At 50.3% G+C, this 26285-nt stretch overlaps 13 protein-coding genes across 13 annotated transcripts; 11 read left to right on the top strand and 2 right to left on the bottom strand.

The window, feature by feature from the left end:
• Positions 1-448: 448 nt before the first annotated feature.
• Positions 449-1560, top strand: COCVIDRAFT_14901 (carbohydrate esterase family 1 protein; the record flags this gene model as incomplete). Its single annotated transcript, XM_014702429.1, has 3 exons — positions 449-888; positions 1005-1378; positions 1451-1560. 3 exons carry the CDS (start codon positions 449-451, stop codon positions 1558-1560), a joined length of 924 nt encoding a protein of 307 aa, XP_014557915.1.
• An 828-nt stretch (positions 1561-2388) lies between these two features.
• On the top strand, positions 2389-2769 carry COCVIDRAFT_36655 (hypothetical protein; the record flags this gene model as incomplete). Its single annotated transcript, XM_014702532.1, has 2 exons — positions 2389-2419; positions 2474-2769. 2 exons carry the CDS (start codon positions 2389-2391, stop codon positions 2767-2769), a joined length of 327 nt encoding a protein of 108 aa, XP_014558018.1.
• Positions 2770-2839: 70 nt separating this feature from the next.
• COCVIDRAFT_25521 (hypothetical protein) lies at positions 2840-3690 on the bottom strand (the record flags this gene model as incomplete). The annotated part of the gene is made up of 2 exons (XM_014702453.1): positions 2840-2850; positions 2919-3690. 2 exons carry the CDS (start codon positions 3688-3690, stop codon positions 2840-2842), a joined length of 783 nt encoding a protein of 260 aa, XP_014557939.1.
• A 1276-nt stretch (positions 3691-4966) lies between these two features.
• On the top strand, positions 4967-5494 carry COCVIDRAFT_36653 (hypothetical protein; the record flags this gene model as incomplete). The annotated part of the gene is made up of 1 exon (XM_014702531.1): positions 4967-5494. The coding sequence occupies one exon, from the start codon at positions 4967-4969 to the stop codon at positions 5492-5494; it is 528 nt and encodes a 175-aa protein (XP_014558017.1).
• A 902-nt stretch (positions 5495-6396) lies between these two features.
• Positions 6397-7983, top strand: COCVIDRAFT_36652 (hypothetical protein; the record flags this gene model as incomplete). Its single annotated transcript, XM_014702530.1, has 1 exon — positions 6397-7983. One exon carries the CDS (start codon positions 6397-6399, stop codon positions 7981-7983), a length of 1587 nt encoding a protein of 528 aa, XP_014558016.1.
• A 2430-nt stretch (positions 7984-10413) lies between these two features.
• Positions 10414-11398, top strand: COCVIDRAFT_36651 (hypothetical protein; the record flags this gene model as incomplete). Its single annotated transcript, XM_014702529.1, has 4 exons — positions 10414-10480; positions 10522-11026; positions 11201-11271; positions 11352-11398. The coding sequence occupies 4 exons, from the start codon at positions 10414-10416 to the stop codon at positions 11396-11398; spliced, it is 690 nt and encodes a 229-aa protein (XP_014558015.1).
• A 1470-nt stretch (positions 11399-12868) lies between these two features.
• COCVIDRAFT_36650 (hypothetical protein) lies at positions 12869-14245 on the top strand (the record flags this gene model as incomplete). Its single annotated transcript, XM_014702528.1, has 1 exon — positions 12869-14245. The coding sequence occupies one exon, from the start codon at positions 12869-12871 to the stop codon at positions 14243-14245; it is 1377 nt and encodes a 458-aa protein (XP_014558014.1).
• A 1203-nt stretch (positions 14246-15448) lies between these two features.
• Positions 15449-16678, top strand: COCVIDRAFT_14894 (hypothetical protein; the record flags this gene model as incomplete). The annotated part of the gene is made up of 4 exons (XM_014702428.1): positions 15449-16016; positions 16101-16404; positions 16607-16619; positions 16652-16678. The coding sequence occupies 4 exons, from the start codon at positions 15449-15451 to the stop codon at positions 16676-16678; spliced, it is 912 nt and encodes a 303-aa protein (XP_014557914.1).
• A 607-nt stretch (positions 16679-17285) lies between these two features.
• Positions 17286-17594, top strand: COCVIDRAFT_95793 (hypothetical protein; the record flags this gene model as incomplete). Its single annotated transcript, XM_014702527.1, has 1 exon — positions 17286-17594. A coding segment is annotated over one exon (309 nt), but the record flags the coding sequence as incomplete, so codon positions are not given.
• A 597-nt stretch (positions 17595-18191) lies between these two features.
• On the bottom strand, positions 18192-19770 carry COCVIDRAFT_25515 (hypothetical protein; the record flags this gene model as incomplete). The annotated part of the gene is made up of 4 exons (XM_014702452.1): positions 18192-18740; positions 18790-19039; positions 19108-19533; positions 19583-19770. 4 exons carry the CDS (start codon positions 19768-19770, stop codon positions 18192-18194), a joined length of 1413 nt encoding a protein of 470 aa, XP_014557938.1.
• A 731-nt stretch (positions 19771-20501) lies between these two features.
• COCVIDRAFT_36646 (hypothetical protein) lies at positions 20502-21450 on the top strand (the record flags this gene model as incomplete). Its single annotated transcript, XM_014702526.1, has 2 exons — positions 20502-20685; positions 20738-21450. The coding sequence occupies 2 exons, from the start codon at positions 20502-20504 to the stop codon at positions 21448-21450; spliced, it is 897 nt and encodes a 298-aa protein (XP_014558012.1).
• Positions 21451-22230: 780 nt separating this feature from the next.
• COCVIDRAFT_95708 (hypothetical protein) lies at positions 22231-24244 on the top strand (the record flags this gene model as incomplete). Its single annotated transcript, XM_014702525.1, has 4 exons — positions 22231-22290; positions 22356-22378; positions 22469-24057; positions 24111-24244. The coding sequence occupies 4 exons, from the start codon at positions 22231-22233 to the stop codon at positions 24242-24244; spliced, it is 1806 nt and encodes a 601-aa protein (XP_014558011.1).
• Positions 24245-24948: 704 nt separating this feature from the next.
• On the top strand, positions 24949-25912 carry COCVIDRAFT_36644 (hypothetical protein; the record flags this gene model as incomplete). Its single annotated transcript, XM_014702524.1, has 3 exons — positions 24949-25031; positions 25079-25458; positions 25509-25912. The coding sequence occupies 3 exons, from the start codon at positions 24949-24951 to the stop codon at positions 25910-25912; spliced, it is 867 nt and encodes a 288-aa protein (XP_014558010.1).
• Positions 25913-26285: the final 373 nt, after the last annotated feature.

The raw sequence follows: 26285 nt of genomic DNA, 5'->3' as shown, positions 1-26285 counted from the left end.
TTAGGTGCATAAGAGAACGGCAACTAGCATATACTACCCGGCAATGCATGCCTGCCTCGACGGGAAATCAACGTTAGTCTATGAAAGCTTGCAAAATTCCATAACATTTCACAGCTACCAAAAGCGCTTGAAATGTGGTCGCCGGCAATCCTCTCCAAACGTCGGAAACGCAAGGCAGGATCTTGTGGAGTGTTCTTGCAACCATTCAATCGGTCCGCCGAGCACGGCTCACCACTATACTCACTGTCCAACACCATGATATCGCGAACCCGCTTACATCCAGTCCCCTGTATACATGACGTCGGGTGATGTAGTAAGAAAAGGCCTCTAAACCTTATCAACTAGCGTCCAAAACCCCATATATCTCCGCAGCCAAGAACCTACCTACCAGCCCATTCAGCTCTGACATCCTGCGCCATTACCACAAAAAGCATCAAGACAAACCACCATGCCACTATCCAAACTCACCCTCGTAATCTCCACCTTCCTCACCGCCACCCTCGCTTCCACCCAAAAATCACGAGGCTGCGGCATCTCATACAACGACCTCAGCCTCGGAGCCCAATATGTCGATTCCAGCGGCCAGAATCGCAGCTACTACGTTCATCTCCCGTCCACGTACAAGGGTGACACAGCGTACCCGCTCGTCCTCGGTTTCCATGGCAGCTCGAGCAGCGCAATGACGGTCCCGCTAGACACGAATCTCAACAACGAGACGTATTCCGGCGATAAGATTATGGTGTATCCGGAGGGTGTGGGGGGAAGTTGGGCGGGGCCGTCGTATCATAATGGGACGAGTGTGGAGGAGGATGTGCAGTTTGTAGCTGATGTTATTGGGGATGTGGAGAAGAAGTTTTGTGTTGATGAAGCAAGGGTATTTGCATTTGGGTAAGTTTTGCTCTTTTTTTTTCCCTTTTCTCACTGAGTACAATTCACGACTTTTTGTCGATTTCGACATATGGATGTCGGTATCTCTGGGCGGTGTTGACGTGGGAACGTGTTAGTATGTCTAATGGCGGCGGCTTCGTTGGAACACTGGCGTGCGATGAGAAGGGAAGTTCGCTTTTTGCGGGTCTGGCGGTGCATTCGGGCGCTTTCTACACGGATATCAATGGGCCTGATAATGGGTGCGCGCCGTCGAAGGAGGTACCCTTGCTGGAAATCCATGGTGGAGCTGACAAGGACGTTCCGTATGCGGGCGGCAAGGGTGAAGGCGGCGAATTGCCTTCAATCTTCAACTGGCTGAACTGGTGGGCGCTGCGCTACAAGTGTGAGAGCAGCAGTGTGAATATTACATTTGGGAGCGAGGTGCGACATTGGTCCTGGGGTTGCGGTGGGAAATCTGGTCTAATACAGCATTACGAAGTTATGCATTTGGGTAAGTCTATCCTCTTTTTTCCCTCTGGACTTGAAGCATCTTCTGTTTGATTGTGGCTAACCAGCGATCAAGGCCATGCTTGGGCTGATACCGAACCCAATTTCTCGCAATCGTATGCGCAACAAGGACCTACGGTCATTCAAGCGAGCAGAATCATCATGGATTTCTTCGGCTCGGTTTGAATATGATGGAATGATTTGAGAGAGAAGACCTGCTTGAAAGAAGGGGATTGACGCGCCATAATGTAATGGAACAACAAGTGCGTGGCGTCCCTGGTGGCTCTAACGATGTGTACACACAAAACAGCGGTGGCAATCGTAATGTGGAGGAACGACTTAATGTGCAAAAAAAGTCCGGCTTGGACGCATCTATAATACTATGACTATTCATGATCCTTTCGTTCTAATGCGGTTAATATGTCAAACCCATCTGACACATTTGACACGCGCGTCACGTCCGAATGAATGCCTGAAACGCATGCCGAGACAACGTGCTACGGAGCTCAGCCCCATCGCCGCGTCAATTATGATTGGCCTGGGAAACGCGATAATGGACACCGGCATCATGCTTGCTACTCGATCATTTATGTGGCACAGAAGCGAGGCTATATGCGACGATGCGTATGGAGATGCTTTGATGGTGAAGCGGAAGAGTGGCACTGCGAGCGTTCTCCAACTGCTAGTCGGACGTTGCACAATAGGAGATCATGCATCAACAGCCTCAGGATCCCGCTCATGCCGTCACGCGCTCGCGGTGATGGCGAGGAGAAAAGGGGACTATGCACTCAGGAGCCTTAAGGGAATATAAATGTAGTATACCTACGAGCCAACTTGACAATCAGCTTCACTTCCAACTTCAAGATCTCACCGTCTAATACTCTCTTCTCGATTCGCCGTCTGTGACAGCGGATTCTTTGACCTGGTGTCTTTAACTCACGTATATATCTCTTTCTCTCATCAAGCATATACCCAACTCTTCACATAACCAACCATCCATTAAATCAATCCAAAATGCGTTTCACCATCGCCACCCTCTTCACTCGTAAGTCGATGGCAGCCCATATATCAATAACACTTTGGAGCTAACACTTTCAAGTTGCCGCCATGTCCATGGCTCAGGTTACACCAAACAACGCGGGTGCTAAGAATGTTGGCCAAGGCAACGGCGCGCAGTTCATCACAGGTGGATGTGTGTCAGATGCCGACTGCAGCTCAGCGTGCTGCGCCCAGGTTGCCTCGACTGGCAACGGTGTGTGCAGTGCTGAAGTAGCGAGTCAACAGAACGGAAAGACGGGTTGCGGTTTCAACGACCCCAATGCCGCCGCCGTGATTGCGGCCGCGAAAGCTCAGGTTGAGCGCCAGGGATTCAAGAGGGTTGTCCGAAAGGAATAGACGGCAGAAGCCTTAGCCCGAGGAAGTGCTGGAATAACGACCCCAAATACCGAATCAATGATCAAACAAATTATAACGTCCCTTCATGCGTGTCACTTTCCGCGAATATTGTGCATCGCAGTTTCATGTCATAAAGCTGCTTCCCGCACCAAAGGCTGCCCACAGCCTTGTGACCCATAGTGCGAGAATCAGCTCCCTACACGTCTGGTCGAGATCACTCCTCAACTCGATTGTTGGCATCTTTCCTCCATAGCCCATCTTCATCACTTCAGTGGCAACGACATGGCCTTCTGAATCTTTCCACTGACTAGGCTCCATTTCGTTCTTGCGCTGTTTAATGGCTTTGGTGAAACCTCCAGGCTTCCCACATGTCATTATCTCAACAGGCCGGCTGCCCTGTGTCGGCACGTGTGCAACATGCCAGCGGCGTAGCCCAAACCGCATCTGCAAAAAGCCTGGAAGCGCACGAGCAGACTTTCCCTGAACGTAGTATTCATTTATGAGGAAAGGCGGATCGTGGGCTTCGTAGAGGAGGCCACTGCTGGTGAATGGGACATTTGGTGCGCCAGCTTGGAGCATCGTGACTTCTTCTGCGCGTAATCTGCGCATTCCTAGCCTGTTGATGGACGTATCGAGGAGGGAGGAGAGTTGGTAGGCGGGGGCATTGGGGGTGTGAATGAAGGTACCATAGATGGTGAAGGTAGTGGCTTTCTCATCAACGACGGCGTAGGCAGGCGGTAGTTCTGGTGGGGGCAATGCAGGAGCGATCGTAGGTGCCACCTCAGACTCTGGGGGATCCCGTTCCGCCGATGTGGGTTCAGACGGTGGTGGTAGCGGAGTTGTCGGTACACTTGTACGCGGGGATGCGACGACGGCTTCTTCGTATGAAGGAATCGGCGGGTCAGTATGCGATGGAGCCATGGTGTAGAGAAGTAAGGAGGAGCAAAGGAGCAGAGATTTGGTCAGTCTGGCTGACTGCGTGTAAGAAAGTTCATTATACAAAGCCTGAGGGGCTGTGTTCTGCCAAGCATTTTGTTGTGAGGCGGAGGAACGTACTGGCGGGATCCCCAGATGACGCGGCGGGTGGCGGTCCCGTGCTCTCCGAACTTCCATGACGCACTATTCACTTCTCCAATATCACAGACAGTATGTATGTACCTATATGTACATATATGTGCGCTGTCTCTATGTCTTGAAACAATGACTCCCTGTTACTTCCTCACCAATTCCGAGCCTGGTGTCTCTTGTGCTGTACGCCGAGGTACAGCAATGGCCTCGGGTAGTACAGTTGAACGGCGAGCACAATGGACATGACATGTTAAGCAGACTTGAAGACTGATTTGCCTTTGTCATTGAGCCTCGACAAAGCCTTCCAGATGGTTGCCTACTACATCTCGTCACGTGAGAGAAAGAGCTCTACAGCGCGACATTCACGTCAACCTACATGACGGGCTTGGCAGATAGACAGCCGCGAATCCTCCTCAGCCTCAACGCATGCGTTTCCTCCGCTGATCTGTTACAAACCAGCTTGCCTGAGGATGGCGGCTCATAAAATCGGACGACAAACAAGCAAAAAAATACGCAAACGGCTATGGCATCGCTGGGCCAAGACGCGAGGCGCCCCTTCATGCCGAATTGGATGCACAAGTAACACGTCCAAGAAAGGCTTCTACCAGCCTCAGCTACCGTGCACATCCGCCCCCATGTATTGCGCCTGTGAGAGCATGTGCTATTGGCGGTGATTGTTTACAACAACTGTTTGGTCCAACTGGCTCTCCAGGTGTTGGGTGGGCCAAGATGTGCGAAACTTGTAATGTGTCGCAGAGTTGCCTCAAATGTCGGGATTCGTGCATCCAGGCCAACACCAAGCCTTGGTACTAAGGCATTCACGTACGATTTTCCAAAACTTCCTGCAGCGCGCATATATATAAAGGCCACAACGTGCTGATGGGAGAACTCGGTAGGAGTAATTCACTGTTGATCAGTCTCTTCACACATTCTTTGTTCTCTTCTCTTTCGCTTCTTTAAGTCTGTACGCTCGTTTCATACGACTTTATTCGACACCTTTTGGATTGTTTTCATCAGATCAACAATACTCATAATGTATACCGCAACCCTCACTACTATCGCGAGCTTGGTTCTCAGCGCAGTGGCCGCGCCAATTACCGCATCACCCATGGACCTCGGCAACGGCCACATGCAACTATCATTCTCCATCGACATCAGCAACAAGGAAGCAGAAGTAAATGCACTCGATGCCAACGAACTCTTCGCATTCACTTCCATGCACGCTGTCCACGCCGTTCCCGAGGAAGTCGTCAACGGCACCGAGCCTACGGGTGGCATCGCTGGCGCTTCCGGAACATTCAACTTCGGAATCAACAGCGCAGCCAACATGATCTGCTACAACATCACCCTGCACAACTTCCAGGGCGAGTTCGACTCCCCAGCCACAACTGCAACCCACATCCACGAGGCTGCGCGCGGCGCAAGCGGACCACCCAGAATCGCATTCCCCAACCCGGAACCGGTCAATGGAGATGTGGCAGTGCGAAACAGCGCAGGATGCTTGAAGGGACCCTTTACTACCGGCGTCATGGTCGAGGGCAAGGATTCAGGCGAGGGCTTCCACGTCAACATGATTGAGGCAAACCCTGCTGCATTCATGGCAGACACTCACTCCAGTTTGGCGCTGCCTGGTGCGGTTCGTGGCCAACTAGCTTAATGTTGCGCGAATGAAGGGGCGGCTAGGAAGAAGGACGTTTGGGACTGAAATTGTTCAGACTTGATAGTAGCATTATACCATTTATTCTTAATATATACATTTTTCTGGCATATGGTGTTTGGTGTTGAAATTGGTGATGTTGCGTATGCCTTGGAAATGAGGAAGGGAAAGTGAAACACTATGCTCTTGAAGGATTTGACTACCCAAGAACAACAATGATCAATTCGGGGGGCAAGAAAACACATGGAGAGAAGCGCAGTGACCCGGTAGTATACCTAGTGGAGAATATCAATAAACGGTCATAGCGATCGGTGAAAAGTGTATGGAGCCCGAGATTCGTTTCCACTTGTTTCGAGGTATGTGATGCAGAGTTCGACAGCCTAGTTTGAGATGCGTTCTAGAAAGGCCCCAAAGCCCATAATGACCGAAAATTCCGAGCGGTATCCTCTTTTCGCTTCAAAACACGTCAAAAATTGCATTTAATTCTTCCTACAATGACGCCATTGTCAAGATTTTGGCCTGACTAAAAAGGTTCGTATTCCTCTTGCTTACGGGAGTACTAGCCCGACTCGTCTAGCGGTGCAGAAATCCTATGCAGGTGGACACCCAGAGGCAAATGTAACCCAAACTTTCCCCCCCCCCAACTCCCCTCTTTCCCACCCAATCCAAGGCGAGGGAAATGACGTGCTTTGCTACCCGCAGTTTAGCTGCTACTGCAAAGCCAGAAATGATCGCTGACTCGTGGCGCAAACTATATGCACCCAAGCCCGCCTTGTGTTGGACTTCCCAAGGCATCCTAAGCTTTTGCCATGAAAAGCTTCCTTGAGTCTCGCCTCTGAGCTTTGCTCACTTCTTTTTGTTCGTATCGCATCGCATCTTGATACTGTTTGTATCGAAACATAATGACGGCCGTGGACCCCGAGAAAGCTCCCCGCGATGTCGCGACATCGCCAGACACCCTCACGGAGACGCCTTCACACTTCGTCAACGAAGACCGCCTGCGACGGTCCCTCTCAGCACGCCAAGTTCAGATGATCGCAATTGGAGGGACCATAGGAACTGGACTCTTCCTTGGTACCGGCAAGGCCCTCGCGACTGGAGGACCCGCTTCTCTACTCATCTGCTATTCTATCGTTGGCTTTATCGTCTTCTGCACTATGCTGTCTTTGGGGGAGATGGCAGCTTTCGTTCCAGTAGCAGGGTCTTTTTGCACCTTTGCTGGGCGCTACGTCGACGATGCGTTTGGCTTTGCGCTGACCTGGAATTATTGGTTCAACGACGCTGTCAGCACGGCAGCGGATTTGGTTGCGCTCCAGTTGTTGATTCGGTATTGGAGCGATAGTGTGCCCTGGTATGCGCTGGGAATTGCCGTATGGGTGCTTATCGTCCTAGCCAATATCATCAACGTCAAAGCATACGGCGAGCTGGAGTACTGGCTGAGCTTGCTTAAGGTGGTTACCATTATCATTTTTATCATCTTGAGCATTGCAGTAAATGCCGGAGGAAACGATGGCTATGGCTATATCGGAGGGAAATACTGGACTATCGGCGACGCGCCATTCGTGGGAGGCATCGGTGGCTTCGCGTCTGTCTTTGTTACAGCCTCATTCGCATACGGAGGAACCGAGTCGATTGCCATTACTGCAGGAGAGACGCGCGATCCGGCTCGCACCCTTCCAAGAGTAGTGAAGAACGTCTTTTGGCGCATTCTACTCTTTTATATTCTCACAGCTACCATGATTGGCTTCAACATCCCCTACAACTACCCTGGACTCAGCACAAAGTCCAGCCGCACGTCGCCATTCACGATTGCTTTTCAGATGGCAGGATCAAAGGCCGCAGGCTCGTTCGTCAACGCCGTGATCCTTACTAGCGTTATTTCTGCTGGAAACCACGCCCTCTACGCCGGATCGAGATTGCTCTACACCCTCGGCTCCAACGGTCATGCACCCAAAGTCTTCACCAAGTTGACGCGCTACCAAGTTCCATGGGTATCGGTCATGACGACGAGCATCGTGTCAATTGTACTCTTCTCCCTCTCATTTGCTGGATCCGGCCAAGTATGGACATGGTTGCAAAATATTGTCGGCGTCTCCAACCAATTGAGCTGGATATGCATCGGCATCGCGTCTCTCCGCTTCCGCGCCGGTCTCAAAGCCCAGGGCAAAGAGCACCTTCTTCCTTTCCGCAACTGGATGTACCCATGGGGCCCCATTATCTGCATCGTTCTCAACACCTTTATCGTCTTGGTCCAAGGCTGGACAGCTTTCAGTCCCAGCTTTGCCTCTGTAGACTTTGTCAGCTTCTATCTTGAGCTACCAGTCTTCTTTATAATGATTGTGGCATGGAAGCTTATCAAAAAGACCAAGTTCAGGAAAGCAAGCGAGATGGATCTGGAGACGGATGTGTATACGAAGGATGATATGGAGCCGGAGGAGAAGGGATGGAAAGGAACGGGCAAGAGGGTAGCCACGTGGTTTTGCTTCTAGGTATATCTCTTTACCACATGAGAATTTTGGTCAGTAGCGTGGTGGGAAAAATAATGTTTTACGCCCAACATCAACAAGGTTTTTTATCCAGGTGAAGACGCATCTCACTGTGCTTGGAAGTTCTTTCTCTACCACTCTTGGGGGCTCGAAAGCACCGATTTACGGTATGTGAAGCGCATTCTGTAAGTTTTTGCTCGCTTGTTTACCAAGGCAATTGCTCTTACCTCGAAGAATAGTCAACAACGCGGGCGAGACGTTATGCCAAGCGCTTCTCGAGGGCAGTCGCCGCAAGTATATGATCCCGCATCCCAGGTCTACTCTCTTCTTTTCTTCACCAACATCCTTTATCTCAATATAAGTAAGTTTGTGCCCAATCACTGCACCTATCCCACGTCTCACCATAACCACCTGTTACTCCATCGTTCCCTAGTCTCATATCACTCCTCCTTCTCCTACCACCTTTCCTCAGCCTTCGCCCTTCAAGAAAATCGACATAGTTTGACGATTTGAACACTAACGTTTTGTAGTTATGCCACGTTCTTTTAGAGTTTTTTTCCGTTCACCGGTGGTGATGGGGCAAGCACGGTAAGCATTCCCTCTTCCATTTCTCTTCCAGAGGTATACGTCTCTATTATTGGCCATGGCTAACCTATGTTCAATGATATAGCTTTGTCCGGGGATTCCGGACTGTCGGTGCACTCCGGAACAGGGAGCAGGGAGGGGACCCCCGCGGTGGTCAACGCCTATTTGCAAGGTTCTCGGGGCCCTTGGCGGCGGTCGGTACTTGGGTGGTGACGAAAGTCATCGAAACCTAGGAGGAGGAACTCAAGTCCGCCGTCCGTCAGGCTACCCGGGACTTTCGCACTTGGGCCATGGCTCGATTGGCCGCTTTGGCGTACTCCTGTATGTTCGCCAATCAACTTTGTGGAAATATACTAATTGTTGTCACAGTGTACGTCCGAACCGGCCAATGGGCCATGCCAGACACCGATCCCTTCTCTGACCCCTGAACTGGAGTCCCGACTGTGTCGCTTCGTCCCCACACGCCGGTGAACATTATTACTAGTCAGTAGGAATTTTTTCAAAAAAAATTAAAATAAGAAACCCTATCTAGGGCGGAGGGGTGGGAAAAAAATCCCCCAAAACTGGCTGCAGAGATGGAGGGAGTGGCACTAAAAGGGATCATCATTCGCCGTCGACCATTCCCTCTTTCGCCGTCGAGCTCATCACCGAGCTTATCCGCCATGGTTGCCGCCTAGACGCCTCACACACCCTCGCCTTCTCGCCTACACGATCAACATGGCTGCCAGGCGGGCCACCAAAGGGTGTCTTTGGAGGTATTGAAGGACTGGTGCTGGTCGGTAGTAGGATCGGAGGACTGTTGCTGGTCGGTGATAGAACATGGATGTGTATTGACTTGGGAGGGGCAGAGGGTACATGGGACATGTTGGGCCTGCGGTGTGCTACTGGCCAGGGATGAACGATGACGCTCCTCATCTCCTGGACGCTCCTCATCTCATGGACACTTCCATCCCATGGACACTTCCATTCCAAAACCTATTTGGCCTGCAAATCCTGCAGAATACAAAAAAGCCATGCACCGGCGGTAGATGTTGGGGCTGAGGTGCCCAAGACCGTGACGGAGGTAGCTTCACCTGCCAGCACCCAGACCACCCCCATGGAAACTCCCTTCTCCTAGACGCTCTCATTCCATGGAAGCTCCTAGTGTTCCTCACGAACAATCTTTCCCATGAGAGTTCCCTCTTGTGGATATTTCTCACGTCCATTGCTTCAATGGAAGATCCTTGGGGTGGCTACACTGGGTTTCTTTGCAGTTCACACAAAGCATAAACAGCATCACCGTCAACAGTATCATCGTCAACACTGGCACCAATATGCGATGCTAGAAGGTCAACATGGTTGGATGTTCAGATTTTTGGAGATCTACGCGTATTTGCATTTCGGTCTTACGTCTACGTTCATGTATATATGTATGATTGCTTGGTACCAATAGATACTTGTGTAGAACGTATGTGTTCACTGAATTTGCTGAGTGATCACACGTCACTATGCTCAGCGACCACGCAAAAGTTGCGTACTTAGAGTTACTTCGCAACTACATTATTGTGTAGAGATTCATATAAAAGCAAATGTTTATGAAGCTTCATAGGCGATGACTTGGAACGTTTATTAGCACCTCTTCCGTTGCTCAAAACCAGGACCATTCAGTCCCTTGGTGGCCAACAATGCGATATTTGACATGCCTGTCAGGGCATTGGTCGGGCAATATTGAACCATGGATGCTCCGACCCTGAAGCGAGAATTTGCTAATAAATTGAAGCAGAGTGAGCTGTAGCAGTTTGGTCCTATCGAACCGGCCATGTTCAACCACGTATCTGTGCCAAATGTGCTCCATTCATTATTGCCAATATGCAGAATGACTGTTGTGTTCCTTCCCTTATAACTTCAATATCCCTTACATCACTCATCGCACCTGGTCTGCACATTCTACAGTCACATCCTCACTGATCATCTTAGCACTGCTATTCAAGAATATCATGCCTCTGGCTTTGAACTCCGTCCGGACAACAAGCCATGTCTCGGTCTTGCGCAACGCACCTCCTCTCTTCATAGGGGCATCACGACTGCATCGAACAACTCTTTTCCAGCAGAGCTTACGGGTCTTCCCAAAATTTATCCAAAAAGCAGTGTCGAAAGCGATGACCCCAGTTGTAGCGCCAATAGCGGTGCCTCCGGTATTCGTATCTAAACTGATTAACGCCGAAACACGACAACGGCACCGCATCAAGCGAATGGCTGCCCAGCGAATATACCAGCAAAACGCAAGAAGACCGGCTGCAAAAATCTACAATGCCGGTCCGTTCTTGTATTACGGCCATACCGGCAGTAACTACTATGACTATGATTCCGGCAAGAGCAATAGTAACCCATTTTCACGGATTCTGCGCGCGTGTATCCAAGGATTTTGGTTAGCATTTTGGTTAGGGGTTTTTGATTCTTTCTCTGATGTTATTCATGGCAGGTAAGTACTTACTTACCTCGGAATATTCTAATCTGCGGATATGCGCGCGCGAGAGAGAAAAAGGGGTTGTTTTGGAGCTAATGATGAGAAACGTAATTTAGAATACCACTGGGTGAAGCTGGGCAGGAAGAGGAAGACGAGGGTGAAAACGAAGAGATTAGGAAGTTGGAAGAGGGAAAATGATGAGTCGAGGGGTGAGGTTGGGAGGTTGAGGAAGGAGAATAGCGAGTTGAAGGGGCAAAGTGGTGAGTTTGTTTCGTTTCCTTGTTTTCTTTTGAAGAAGAGAATGGTTGTCTAGAGTGGTTTTGCTAACGAGATGGTTTAGAGGAGGAGTTTGAGGATGAAGAGTTTGATCGGCTTATAAATGTTTGAGAGCATGATGCCTCTTCGGATGCTTTCATAGGGAATGATACTAAGCGTTTCTCTGAACAGCATTTCAAAGCATTTTTACATGGCGAATATTATTGCTCCTGTTGTTCGCTTTTGTACATTATTAGCAATACCTCGAGGAAGTGGTATGATTAGTCTCGATATCCTTTGATGTCTTTTCTTCTGCTATGAAGAACAATCGGAAGTCCCTCGGAGATTTGGAGTCGTTTCCCAATGCTTAAATACGAATTGAGATCACTACTCTAAATCAGTCCCTTACATAATTGTGAGATTGATAACCAGATGGAGGCTAGTGGCTTTCTCTCCTCTCTCCCTGCATTACGGAGGTTGATGAAGCAGGCCTGGTCCATAGATAGCCCAATCATGTTACCTAGCTCAGCCGCTAAATTGGAACGTGATAATATACTATACATGTTTCAAGTTTTCGACATTTTACAAAGAGTTGTAAACTTGCTGCTTTGGCGTCCGCCGGCGTATCGGAAATGAAATGTCAGACCTCACAAACGATAATTTCATCTAGCGCTTATACTACAACAAGATGTGACTTATTACTGTCAGCAAGATGCAGACCAGTTCCTCATCCGTTCTCACTGGCCACTCGTCGCTCTTTCCCCTTTTTTCTTTCTGGAAAAAGACATAAGCACGCTCGCTTTCATCATTAAAGGCTCCTGTACTTCTATCCCCGCCATCCAACAATAACCCTTGCGAGACACCATCAACCAAATACAGCCACAAAGAGCCATCAACGCAGCTAAATCTACCATCAACATGCGTTATTCGGTTTCCATTGTGATCCTTGCTACCATTATGGCGGGCGTCGGACAATGCAGTCCACAGGGACATATATCATATGGCAATCTCCCTAGACCACGCCCGCCGCCGCCACAAGGATACCAGTCCAAATGTTATCCTGGTACATGTGTTCCTGTGCGTTCTTCATAGTTTACTCAAATGGAAGATAATAGTTGGTTGGCTAATCTCGTTGTAGGGTTGCGATACTAGCAGCCATAATTATGGTACCTGCTGCTGGGGGAAGATTAATCAGGATCCTAATGATAGCCTCAAGTTCGATAGAAAGTATGGATGTTGGCCTTCTGGCAGTTGTGCGGATGATTGTTAGTAGGGTGTCTACTTGGTTGGACTCGGACTTGTTGTGTCCAATTGGATTGTTCAAGTGCCGCATGCTTGGCTGCATGCTTGAGTCAAAAACTGATTGGGTCCATCCTTTGTATCTACTGGGTACCATATCTATAATAACTTTTTGGTAAAGCTACTCGATTGCATTCCTTCAAACATTAGGGTTATTGTTGGTGAGGGCATTAGCCCTGTTGTGACTATCCAGTACGTATAGCGAAGGCAGAATCGGGCCAAGCTCCTTATCGATAAAAAACTGGCGCATCTCCAAAATTTCGGCGCGACATCTTCCAACCAAACCAATTACCATCACCCAACATGCCCAAACGAAAGCGCTCTTCACCCGCTCCCGCGATCGAGTCGGTTTCCAGATCAACACCTGCCAAATGCGCCAAAATCTGTGAGAAGCGTCTCGCTGATGCGGAAAAGCCTTTGCTTCAAGCACTGCGCCATGCCTCCATGCTCGAGCGCCAGAAGCACAGTCGCAGAAAGAAATACGCGGTGAATAAGAACCAAACCAATACCATTCATCGCCTGAACTCTGAGTATGAAACTCTAAAGGCGCTCAACTTGGAACAAGTGGGTGATCAACATTTGCGCAAGACGCTCGCAAGGGTCAAGAGCTTGAAGGATGCCGAGCCGTTACAGGAATACATTGCGGGGATACGAGAGGGAAATAAGGATGCGAACACGCTTAATGTTACGGCACGGCTTTTCAAGGTCAAGCAGGTGAAGAATGTGGTAGACCGTGTGGTCGAGGATTTGAAGGGCATACTTGGAGTCGCCAAGGGCAAGGAAGATGCGAAGGAAGAAGCTGGTGGAAAGAAGGCGCAAGAGAACAAAGTGTCGAAAGACAAGGAGACTGTGAAGAAGGAGGATGTTGATATGAAGGACCCGAGCGACGAAGGAGATGATCCATACATGGCGTTCAGCGCACGGATAGCAGAGCCTTCGTCAGGCGAAGACGAGAGTGAAGCTTCTGTGACAGACGACGAGCGGCCTCCAAGTATCGTGGACAGCGACAGCGAACACGATCCTGATTCTGACCTCGACGCTGACAGTGAGAGCGAAAGTGAAGAGTTGGGTGAGGTTGAGGAAGTCAACGGCGCGAGCGGTGCGAACGACGAATTACTATCGAATGAGGACTCTGAGAATTCAGACTCTGACTCCGACTCAGCCGCCATACCCACCAAAAAGATCAAGACCAAGGTCATTGAAGAGAAGCCAACGACCTCTGCATTCATTCCCGCCCTCAGCCATGCCGCCTACTTCTCTGGCTCTGAATCAGAAGCCTCAGACCTTGATGTGGACGTTGCCCCACGAAAGAATCGCCGGGGCCAACGCGCCCGTCAAAAAATTGCAGAACTCAAATACGGACAAAAAGCAAAACATCTCGAAAAGGCACAGCGCAGTGCCACCTTCGATCCTAAGCGCGGCGCAGTGAGCGGTACGGACAAGCGTCAAAGACGAGGAAAGCCACTCGGCCGTGGACCGCAGCAGAGTGGAGGTAATGCAGAGCCTTTGGGCGAGAGAAGCGACAAAAAGGATAGGAAGATTGGCGTTGGCGCGAAGAGGGATGACAAGGGCGAGCTGCATCCTTCCTGGCAGGCAGCCAAGATGGCCAAGGAGAGCAAGAAGCTCAAGATCGATCTTAGCGGGGCCAAGCCGGCAGGAAAGAAGGTTGTTTTCGATTGAGATACCCAGAGGAGCCCATGCAAAGTTTTCTTTATCAATTGGTCATAGCCACTCTCGCAGCGGGTACATGGTCTATGTAGGATGTGAAGTTTCCTTACTGATAGCAGCCTTTTCGATGGTACGATAATGATGGAAGTGGAATGTCTGACTTTGTCGAAACCATCGTGTGGTCAATGTTCGATTGCCTATTGCCTGCAGCTAGGCCTGGCGATCTTGCTGAGCTTACTGTGTACAGCCGACAGATCGCCTGCCGCAGCCCCGCTCCGTTGCGGCCGTTCCCACCTGTTCTTACCTGGGGAAAAGTGCTTGTAGCGCAGGGTAGATCATCGCCGTCTGCTGGACAAGTGTTTCTGACCATGTGCAAAGCAGTCTGCATCCTTGAAATCCAACAATCAGGAGAATGCTCTCGTGGTCTCCCCTTTTCTTGGTAGATGAGCCGGCAGATCCGAAGAACGAAGACAGGTGGCCTTTGAGCGCGTTTAGACTGATTGTCTTTAAACAAGCAATGACATCTTTCTTGTTGCCGACGACGTATCCGTAGTATCTGTCCGTTGGTCTGCGCATCGCGGTATTAATCTCATCGAGAGCGTGGCGCAGCACAACAGTATAGCATGAGCCAATAGCCCCTGAGCTGCGCCTCAAAAGTCTCGCCACGGTGGGGCCGAGGATCACAATATGCGGAAAAAGGGAGCATCCGCCGCGCCAAGAAAAGCTTACAGAAGCTTGGCTCTGTACATTTTGCTATGCCAACTCAGAGATGCCATGTTGTCAACAACTTATTCGAGGAAAACAATGGGTCTTTGATGTTTGATACCTACCAGTGTTTGCAACTACTGTAGCTGGATTTCACTGGGCATCACAGAGTTTGTTTCGGACCGCCAGTACTGTGTGGCTGCTCGGTCCAAACTCCGGGCGTAGCGACACCGCCTCACCGAGATTACGCCACGTTTCACACTGAGGCTTGTACGCTGGGGCGTATGGATCTTTTGAAGGGGGAGGGGGTCTTGGACAGACTAAGCTGCAGGTGCCATTGCATCCGAGATCGGGTTGGGATGGATTAAATGCCGCGTTTCCCTCAAGTACTAATACCTTGTCCACAGACACTTGACGTTTCTCATTCTTTCAATCCACTCCACCCAACCTACACTTGCATTTGCACCTTCTTCCTCTCACCACACACATCCAACCCCCCACATTCACACAATGGGTTTCCTCAGTGAATTGATATCAGAATTCAAGGGCTCCAAGAGCGGCGGCGAACAGCAACAGCAACAACAATCCGGATACTCCGGATATCCCCCACAGGAACAGTATGGTGGCTATCAGCAACAGCAGCAGGGCTACCCACCACAACAGCAAGGTTATCCCCCACAACAGGGCTACCCACCACAGCAACAGGGTTACCCGCCACCACAGCAGTCCTCCGGAGGACCACCACCAGTTTCCCCTCCATGGTACGCAGAGTGGGATGGACGAGAGAACCGCTGGGTCTTTGTGAACCAGCAAAACGGTGAACGCACATACAACTACCCTGGCCCCGGCTTCGCACAACAGCAAGGTAGCTACGGTGCCCCACCACCACAAGGAGGATATGGCTACGGCCAAGGCGGCTACAGCAATCAGGGTGCATCCAACCAGAGCGCCTATGACCCTACACGTGGCTCTGCTCCAGAGGAGAAGAAGAGCGGAGGCAATGGCTGGAAGTACGCCGCAGCGGGTGCCGCTGGACTTGCAGGTGGAGCCCTACTAATGCACGAGAGCGATAAAATTGGTAAGAATTCCACTCTCTCTCCCTTTTCCCACCGCCGCACTTCGCCCAAATAGAAACGATCCCCGCTAACGAATTTTCAAACAGGCGAGGAAATTGACGAAGCCAAAGAGGGCATCGAAAACGCCCCGGAAAACGTCGCCCACTGGACCGGCGAACAAGCCGGCCGCGTCGAGAACTTCGGCGACGACGTCGAACAGAAATGGGACAATGGTGTTCAGAACGTCGAAGATTTCCCTGAGAACGCAGCCAGGTGGACGGGTGAGAAGGTCCAGGAGGTTGAGGACATCCCAGAGGATATTGAGAACAAGTGGGATAATATGGTTGGTGGTGTGGAGAGGTTTGGGGATAACATGGAGGATGCCTATGATGAGGGAAGGGAGGAGCGAAGGTATGAGGATGATGATTACTAGAGTGAGGATGAGGGATTGAAGAAGTTTGAGAGTCGGATCAGATACCAGTAACAGTTTTGCTTATTTCTATGAATGACTTGATTGCATTTCTTCTCATTGTGATAATTCAATGAGTGATTGAACTTCAGTTGATAAATTATGTGGCGGAAAACGAATGGGGAAATGCTATGATGCTATTAGCGAGAAACCACGTGTATGTATTTTTAGTATCTGACATGTGATAAGGGTCCTTGGGATGGCGCGTCCCTGTGATGTCACAGCTGCTGTTGCTGCCGACCATACGATGCGTTTGTGAGCAAACCATACTTTTCGCTATATTGATATGAAAAGACCGCTCAAGATGAAACTTGCTTTGGTGTACTATCTTACTTCCCATTTCTTACTGACAATCGAAAAAAAAATCCTGATTACATTGGTAAAGGTGTATATTTGCATAATGTTCACCATTGACTTATTCCATTTTGACCACGACTATGGCAGCAGCAGCAGTGAAGTATTCCGCCGTTTCCAAACCCCATTGAAGTCGCCAATTTTCCTTAAAAGATCTCGCAATCTTTTTTATCTTCGATACATCCATGAAGCAACTCTCCACGCGCACACATACACACACACACATTCCGAACATTAAAATACTAAAGTATCAAACGTTTGTACATCTCCCCCAAAACACCATGGGCATCTCCAAGAAATCCCCTGTTCCTCCACCTCTCTACCTCCGTATATCCTTCCCCCCTCCCGCTAAAAAAAAGAATCACCTCTTCTAACACATTCTAAACAGAGAGCGACTCAAACTCCCTAAACTGCTACCTCTCCCCTAACCCAAGCGCCACACAACCCTCCATCCGCAACATGCCCTGGGCCCGCACCTCCCGCAGAAACCCCCCACCAACCCAGCACAGAACAAACTACAATTAAAACCGCAGCGCACCCCCACAGTCCAACACCATCCGAAGCAACGCCAGCACCGCGCCACACGGTAGTTCCGTCCATGGAAGAACAGCAACTAACAGATACGCCGGATCCCAACACGGCAGGTCCGCTTACCAACCTTCCAACCACGGAAGAACAGCAGCAGCAGCAGCATCAACCAGATATGCCGGATCAGCCCCAGCAACCAACCCCAGCGGGACACGCCCATCGCAGTCCCGGAGCTACGCTGGCACGGTAGCTTCGCGAGCGTACAACCAGCGTCCTCCGTTTAGCCAGGGAGCCCGTACCGCTGCATCGACGCAACATCAGACTGCTATTGTGAACCAGACTCGTGGCCAGGGTAGTGCTAGTGCTGCTGGTGGGCTGAGTAGAGCGGAGACAGTGGTGCAAGGGCGAGGGGTGGATAGAGGACGGTCTGTTGTTCCGGCTTCGAATGCTGGGCGTGCTGGAGTGCAAGGGGGAGCGGGGGAGCCTGGGGTGGTCGGGTATTCGTATGAGAGTATGCAGGCTGGAGGGCGGAGAGGGAGTAGGTGGAGTAGGTTTAGGATGTTTGTGTGGCGTGGGGGCTCTAGGAGGTAAGGAGGATTGATGGGGTTGGAAGGGGGGGATGGTGAAGATGGTATACTGAGATTTTGGTTAATTTGGAAAATGTATCTGAAAGGCTTTTGGTTAGACTCTTGAATGGGGCATATGTACAATGGCTGTATAGATAGTTTTGTTTCTTACGCGTCCGGTTTCATGGTATGTATAATCTATCCGTTCTATTCTTTACAAATACAGTCACTACCGGTAATGATGGTCTATCATAGTACAAAACGACAATTCATCCTGTCCTCTAGAAGAAACTTTTCAAACCATCCTTGCGCCTCAAAGTTACATGCAGAAAGATATACACAACAACACCAAAACCCAGCATTCCCGAGATAACGCCAAAGCCCATGAGATATTTTGGTTTGTCATCATCCGGGAAAAGGTATGCGCCGTAGATTTGCGCCAGATTTCCAAGCGCATTGACAAGCGCGATAGCAATAGCCCTGACTTCAGGCTCCATGGATCCAAATGTTGCACTGGCGTACGATAGGGAAACGGCGTTGGATGACCACAGACCGGCAGCCATGAGGACGAGGAGGACATAACGTGCTGTGAAGTTGTAAATCACACAGACCAGGATAGAGGTTATGAGCGAAAATGTGAGCCAGCATGCAATGACTAGGCCACGGTGCATAGAGATAGAGTCGGCAAAGTATGTCGTTACTGCAGTGCAGACGAATGCGACGGCATAGATGGGAACAGTCATGTACTGTGCGGTGACAGTGTCTTTGTAGCCGAGGCCGTTGACCAGCGTGGGGTAGAAGTAGGAAAGGGTGGAAGAGCCGACAATGACCTTGAAGGTATTAGTTATGCGATTTTGATAAACACGACAGACTACTCACCATATAACCGAGGACAAGTCCGATAGTCCTCCAGTCCATGATTGCAAGGCGGAAGGACTTTAGCTTGCCGATTCTTACGTCGCCACTCACGTATGTCTGGATACCACTTCCTCGGAGACGTGCAGTAGCGATGAGTCGCTCGCGATCAGTCAACCGCTTGGTATTCGCTGGAAAGTCCAAAAGGAGGCAAGAGGCTATTCCAGCCCAGACGATAGTTGCAGCTCCTTCAATGATAAACAGCCAACGCCAGCTACACGGAGATGAATCAGTATGTTGAAAGGGCTGAAATCCTGAGATCTTCATTGAAAATCCACTTACCCTCGTAAACCACCAGTTCCTTCCATACCTCCAGTGATAGCACCGGCAAGGAGACCTCCAAAGGCGCCGCTGAGAATGGCGGCCGACATGTACACACCAAAGCGTTTCGACTGCTCGTCCTTCTTGTACCAGGACGAGATGATGAGGATGATACCAGGAGCGAAGCCACTTTCGAAGACACCAACAAAGATACGAAGCAGAACGAGATGCTTAAAATCGTGGATAGCACCCATAACACAAGTCAAGGCACCCCAGATGGCCATGATGACGGGAAGATATATGGAAGGCTTCAGTCGGACCAAGAGCATATTTGAAGGCGGTTCAAAGGCGACATATGTAACAAAGAAGACAACTAGAGCAATTGAGTACTGATTGGAAGTCAGACCCAGATCAGTGGCCATGCCAGCAATTTTTGCGTTGCCAATACTGGTACTTGATCAATTTTTGCAACTTCAATTCTTCGGTAGCAGCTTACTTTGTGCGGTCCATATAGGACAACAGATACATCAACCACATGGTTGGAAGCAGGAAAGAATCAATTTTCTTTACCAACTGCTTCTCTTCCTCGGGCGTCCAAGTAAAGTCCTCAGATACCTCAATCTGTTTTGTTGTATCCATATCTTTGATGTCGCTGGCTTCGAACGAATGTCGTGTTGACGACATGGTGTCTTGGCGTAAAAAAGCAAGTGTCTACACAAAAAACCCAAGCATGCGGTACGCTTTGCAGGGGATAAAAAGGTACCTTCTACGACTTTCTAGAGACAGTCGCAAAGATATCCTTGCTATTGTGAGACAGCTTAAAGCTTTATAGAACTTCTCTGCAAAGTTGTTTTATTGTCTTTTCAAGATTTGGTGGTGACTGCCCAGGAATGCCTGGGTGGTATCGATCCCCAGAGTGGATCGGCCCTTTTCCGCCTACCCCAGGTCTTAGAACATTAGCCGAGATTACTCAATGCGGTGCTGCTGGGCTGATGCAGTGGTGGCAACGATTGGCCGCCGCTATCCACAGAACTGCATGCAGAAAAGTACGGCTCGATGCGAGAGTGTGTCAATAAGCGAGAGCTCGCCGGCGAGGACCAAATCAGCGTCTGCCGGCTGGATGTACATGCATTCGCCACGAATTCGTTCTGGCGTTGGTTCACTGTCGGGTGGATTTCCGGTACGGTGACAATACGCGCCGCTCTTTTCCAAGGATCCTCGGTAGCGAAGTAAAAAATTGTCTTGCCACGAGCTGGTGTGGGGTTAAGGAAATGTGGTGGTGTACTTAAACATGCGGGGAGCCTGTGAAGTAGGCGTTCAGCCATCCACCGGTTTAAGTATCTCAGCTCCCTCGCTGTACCTTCCATATATCATTAGACTTCCTCAAGCAGCTTGTTTTTAACCGCATTCCACTCATGTCTCCTTCTGCAATCATGCCGCAGGCAGACCAGACGGCGCCTCCCAATGGTCAAGTCAATGGCACCCAAGTCGAGCAGAGCGTGCCGAACCCCGTCTACCTAACCACTGAGCCAAAGGAGGATTTTGACTGGAAAATCACTCTCAGGGGCAAAGTGATCGCCATCACTGGCGCAAACAGAGGTTGGTCGACCCCTCTCGGGCGCTCGGGAGCGACACTAATGGGCACTTACAGGCATTGGTCTGGGACTTGCAACGGTGTGCCTTGCAAACGATGCGGCAGAGATATATTCGCTCGACCTCTTTGAACCGGGCGAGGATTTCCAGGCGCTTCAAAAGGCGAACCCGAAGCGAGTGCACTACCTGCACTGCGATGTCACGTCTGAGGAAAGCGTCAACAAGGCGGTTGACCAGATTGTAGCTGAGTCGGGCCGCATAGATGGCATGATTGCCAACGCGGGAATGACCAAGCATCAGCCAGCGCTCAACTTTGACCGCCCTCAGCTGGAGCAGCTGTTCAATCTCAACGTGTTCGGCGCTTACTTTTGCGCGACGGCAGCCGCGAAAAAGTTCATTGAGCTGGGCATAAAGGGGTCGATTGTCTTCACTGCATCCATGACCTCGTACCGGCCAAACAGGGCAGCACCGTCGGCGCCATATGGAGGGACCAAGGGCGCTGTTCGCAACATGGCGCACACGCTAGCCATGGAGTGGGCGAAGCATGGGATTCGTGTCAATTCCATTTCGCCCGGTTTCGTGCGAACGCAGATGACGTACTATGTTGAGAAGGCGCCTGACTGGAATCTGAAGATGCAATATTATGGCGGCATGCCGAGACTGGCTGATCCTCGCGAACTTGGCGGAGCCTACGTATATCTGCTCTCCGACGGAGCCAGTTATACGACCGGCATTGACATTCCCGTGGCAGGCATTGTCGGCGCATGGTAGTGAGTAGAGGTGACTGTGGCTGTTCATTTGTACGCGTTTCGTTTGTTTCACGATAATACTGCATTGGGCGGAGTCTGTGTGATGATAGATGACCACCGGCCTGTTGGCCGTGATGATGAATGAATTTCCATTGGGTTTTCTGCAGAGAGAATATGTGTGTTGGTTTGTGTTGTTGTATGTGTGTGTGTGTGTGCACTGGGAATATTGGGGTTGGTGGAGAAGCGAGGGTTGGAGTTTGGAGGTGAGTGAGGGCATCATCCATTGCACGGAAGGAGCTCCCGCGCGACAGACGGCAGGCGAGACAGAGACAAATGAGTCAGCCTCCTGCGGGTATCCATGTCGCTCCCGCTGTGCCTTGGGGCTTACCCCCAGGATTATTATTTGTTGTAGTTCGCTGAGGATATTATTTGCGTGTCCTGAAATACCGTCTGAACCGAAGTAATTGCAGCGCTCAGGCAACGCGTCCAATATATTAGGCATCCCATCCCTACTTGAGCCGGACGGGGATAGTGCTCAGGACTGGCGCGGGGTCTGTTGCCTCCCAAGCCGCATGCATTCTGCACCATTGCCGCCCCTTCAGATCCCCACAGTACTGCTGCTGCCATTATCTGTGAGAAATAATCCTTTCCAGCACTATCCACCAGAAGCCTATTCGGTCCTGGCGTAGCTGGTCCGTCTTGTCTCCAACTCTTGTTTCCCCACGCGATCAGGTCCGAGTCCTAAGCGAAGACACAAGGACCTCGACGCGAAGTCTTACCAGCATGCACGACATTGTTCGTGATGCCAGCATCCTCTACAGGCCCTCCTAAGCCTCGAAAACCCCGCCCTTCAAGAGCGCGAGTAAGTCCACGCACACCCAACCTTTGTCCCGTTTTCACTGACCCGACGTTTTCCGCCCTCAACAGGGTCTACGCACAACAACCGGTTGGTAAGCTCGCCGTGCCATTGCTCCAACGCGTCACAAAGACCCGCTGGACAATCAATCCTGCTGCATCACAACTCCTGCTAACCCGCCTAGTCTTACGTGTAGACGGAGAAGGGTCAAATGTGACGAACTCAGGCCTCGCTGTGCAACATGCACAAAGTCAGACCGAGAATGCGTCTACTCATCCTCAAAGGATGTGTTGGCAGACACAGCAAGCACCGTGTCAGGCTCGGTGCAGTCCACGTCGCCTGCACATGAAGACGCCTCTTCGTCTGCTGCCTTTTCACCTGCCTCCACAGCCTTTTCACCGGGTTCAGCTGCCTCTGCTAGAAGACCCCTTCCTCGGGAAATCGATCCCCAGGTTTGGCAAGCCTCACCTGAACTCTTGTTTGAGTCTCCTTCCACTGTCATCAATTCTCTGCCATCGCCCAATTCCGCCCCACTAGCTTACTACGACTTGCTTGCCGAAGATGCCATGAACAATATTGACAAGTATAATCTGAATCTCGACCTCGAGAGGACTGCCATGTCGCGAGCTCAGAGCCCCGAAGCAGCAACGCCGAATGTAGATCCTCAGCTAGGCCAACAGGACCAAACAGCCGAATCTGACTCTCAGATGCAAGAGCAATGGAACTCGACCGAAGTTATACCCGTTACAGACGATGAGCTTGTTCTTTTCAGACACTACGTCAATGTCATTGGACCCATCCTGGATCTGAGTGACCCTTCCAAGCAATTCACCACGGTTGTACCCGCCCTAGCCGTTCACAATGTGGGTTTGCTAAAGTCCCTGCTTGCTGTAGCCGCGCGTCACATGGCGCTCTTGAGCGAGCCGCAACTTCACCAACTCAGCCTCCAAGACCATGCACCGAACCCCGAAAGCACCAGTGCCAATTTACGAAACCCGTTACTTCAAGTCGCAACACAGTATTACTACGAAACGCTGCATTATCTCTCCAAGAACCTCTTCTACCCTTCATACTCGAAATCGAGGGAAATCATCTCGACCTCCATCCTCATCAGCACATATGAGATGTGGGACTCTGAGGGCCAATACAGCAACGGTGCATGGGAAAGGCATCTTCGTGGCATATTTTGGATTCAAAGGAGTCAAAACAACAATGGAGAATGCAGGGATCCGCTGCGAAGGGCTGCTTGGTGGCAGTGGCTACGTCAAGATTCGTGGGTTGCTTTTCGTGAAGGGCGACGGGTTCTGACTATATGGAGGCCTACCAAGCGTTTGATGGACCTGAACCCCGACGAATTAGCTCTGCGTATCGTGTATATTTGCGGAAGGTGTATAGACTTTGCTGCGACTGAGAAAAAGTATGACATAAATACGCGCATTGAGCAAGCCGGAAAGCTCCTCCAAGCGCTTGAAGATTGGCATAAAGCGCTTCCTTCTTCGTTCCAACCCATCTATCGAGGGCCCCCACTTAGACCAGGTGAATCATTCACACCCATCTGGATCCACCCTCCTTCGTTTGCGGCTGCCATTCAGAGCTTTCACGTGGGACGGATCCTGGTTCTCATCAACCAGCCATCGATAGGAGGTATCGATGAGTTTAGAGTTCGACAACGAGCCTTGGATGAGAGTGTCGAAGTGATATGCGGTATTGCGTTGTCCCATCAATCAAAAGATATGTCCAGTGCCATGTGCAATATCCAGGCCATTTACACCGGTAAGCATGCAACCATTAAATACGTTATTTAAAATTATGCTTACAATTGATAGCTGGTCTAAGCGTACAGGACCCAGTCAAGCAGACGGCGATCATGCATCTTTTGGAGCAGACTCTTGACATTACAAGATTCCCGCCAAAAACATTACTCGCGGACCTTGCCAAATACTGGAGTACTGAATCATGATTAAAACTCTAGTACTCAAATCCCACCCCACCCCCACAGCCGTGTACATATGCCGACATGCGTGCTTAGCACATTTGCCGCAGTACTCCGCTCGTACGATCAGACGAGGCCCCACTACGCAGCTAAAGTCAATCTTTGATTGAACCGTTCCGTTAGCCCAATCTTATGTTAACGTGGCTAGGTACTGAGGCCAGGAACGGACATAAACAACGCCTAAGAACTACGGGACGCTTTGAGCGTACCGGGGCGGATGTCGGGGGGTTACTGGAATCGCTTCCGCTCCCCACAAAATCCATCGCGGGGTGAGGCTCAATAGGATGGGGTAAAAGCGGGGTGCAGGTTACTGAGAGTGGGCCTTCCCGGTGGTCTGCATGTTTGTGCCTCGTGTCGAGGTACAGCCGCGGCACATCTGTTTCCGCCCTTGCAGCGGGCACCAACTCTCCCTCCCGCTCTGCTCAGCCATATCATACATACAGCATGAGGAGGATTGAGGCTGCTCGTCTCGCGCTCCAATCAGCGACCCAGCATCTCCGTGTTTCCTCCGACATTTGGTCCGCCGTCATGTCATCATGTAAAGTTTCAGTTCCGAGCCCTCTCGGAATTGTGAATCACAAGCACAAAGCCACCATACATTCTTGCGACCAATTTGTCTGCACTGTTGTTGAGTCTGCTACTCTCATATACACATATTCAACTTGGTCATCATGACTATCAGCAAAGAAAACCGTACACTGTCCATCCTTAACGCCGCCGAGGCAGGCAACTACGGCGTCATGGCCGCCATTGCGTAAGACAGCACGTCCGGAGACCTTGCGAAAAACTAAGGAATTTCAGATACAACTTGGAACAATTGACTGCACTGGTGCGCGCAGCCGAAGCCAAACGATCTCCTCTCATAATTCAACTTTTCCCATCAACGCTCAAGCAGCTACCCTGGCTCGCTCACGCTGCCGCACATGCCGTCAAAACAGCCACGGTACCACTTTCTCTCCACATCGATCACGCACAAGATGTCGAACACATCCGGGACATCATTGAAACCCTGCCTGTAGACTCTGTCATGGTGGATATGTCACATTATGACGAGGCCGAGAACCTGGACAAGACTAGGATACTCACCAAGGAGTGTCACAACAAGGGAATTGCTGTTGAAGCTGAAAGTGGAAGAATTGAAGGCGGCGAGGATGGTATTGCTGATACAGGAGATCTTGAGGGTGAGAATACCTGCATTTCAAATTCTCAATCAGTTACTAGATTTCAACAGCTCTCTTCACATCACCCGAGGACGTCGATAATTTCATCAACGCCGGTATCGACATCCTAGCCCCTTCCATCGGCAACATACACGGCGATTACGGTCCCGCTGGCCCCAAAGAAGGTCAATTGCACTACGATCGCCTCGAATCAATAAACAAACAGGTCAACAAGCGCGTACGCATCGCCCTACACGGCACCAACGATTTTCCTCCAGAAGTCATGCAGCGCTGCATACGATCCGGCGCCGTCAAGCTCAATGTAAACAAACTGTTGCTCGAGGCCGGTAACAATATCCTGCGGAAGAATGCGTCGACAACCTTGCTGGCAAAGTTGATCGATATGCAAATGGAGGCAATACAGAAGGAGACGGAGAGGTGGATGGATATCTGTGGAAGTAGTGGGAAAGCTTAAAGGACGTAATTGTTGGGTTAGGGTAGGATGGAGGATATATACCCCATGTTATCATGTTCATTCAGCCTCTTGGAGTGTCTGAATGAGTAAACCTAGAAATAAATCATCGATTTAATATCCAGAATTGCACAACGATTCCCTTTTTTTCTCTTCCTGGCAATCCTATTCCTATACCAGCCAGCTCTCGTACATTTAAGAAAAAATTGAAAATCTAGGACACTTCTCGTTTGTTGTATGGCAATCCGCTTCTCACCTTTAATGCCCCCCCAAAACACGTTAACAGATTACCAAAAAAGATTTCTTTACCCTGTGACCCTAAGCAACTCGTTCTCCACTCGATGCAAAAGATGACGTTCGCAACGGCAAAAAATAA

Source organism: Bipolaris victoriae (assembly GCF_000527765.1).
Source record: "Bipolaris victoriae FI3 unplaced genomic scaffold scaffold_30, whole genome shotgun sequence".
NCBI lineage: Eukaryota > Fungi > Ascomycota > Dothideomycetes > Pleosporales > Pleosporaceae > Bipolaris > Bipolaris victoriae.
This window is presented reverse-complemented; position numbering and strand designations above follow the sequence as displayed.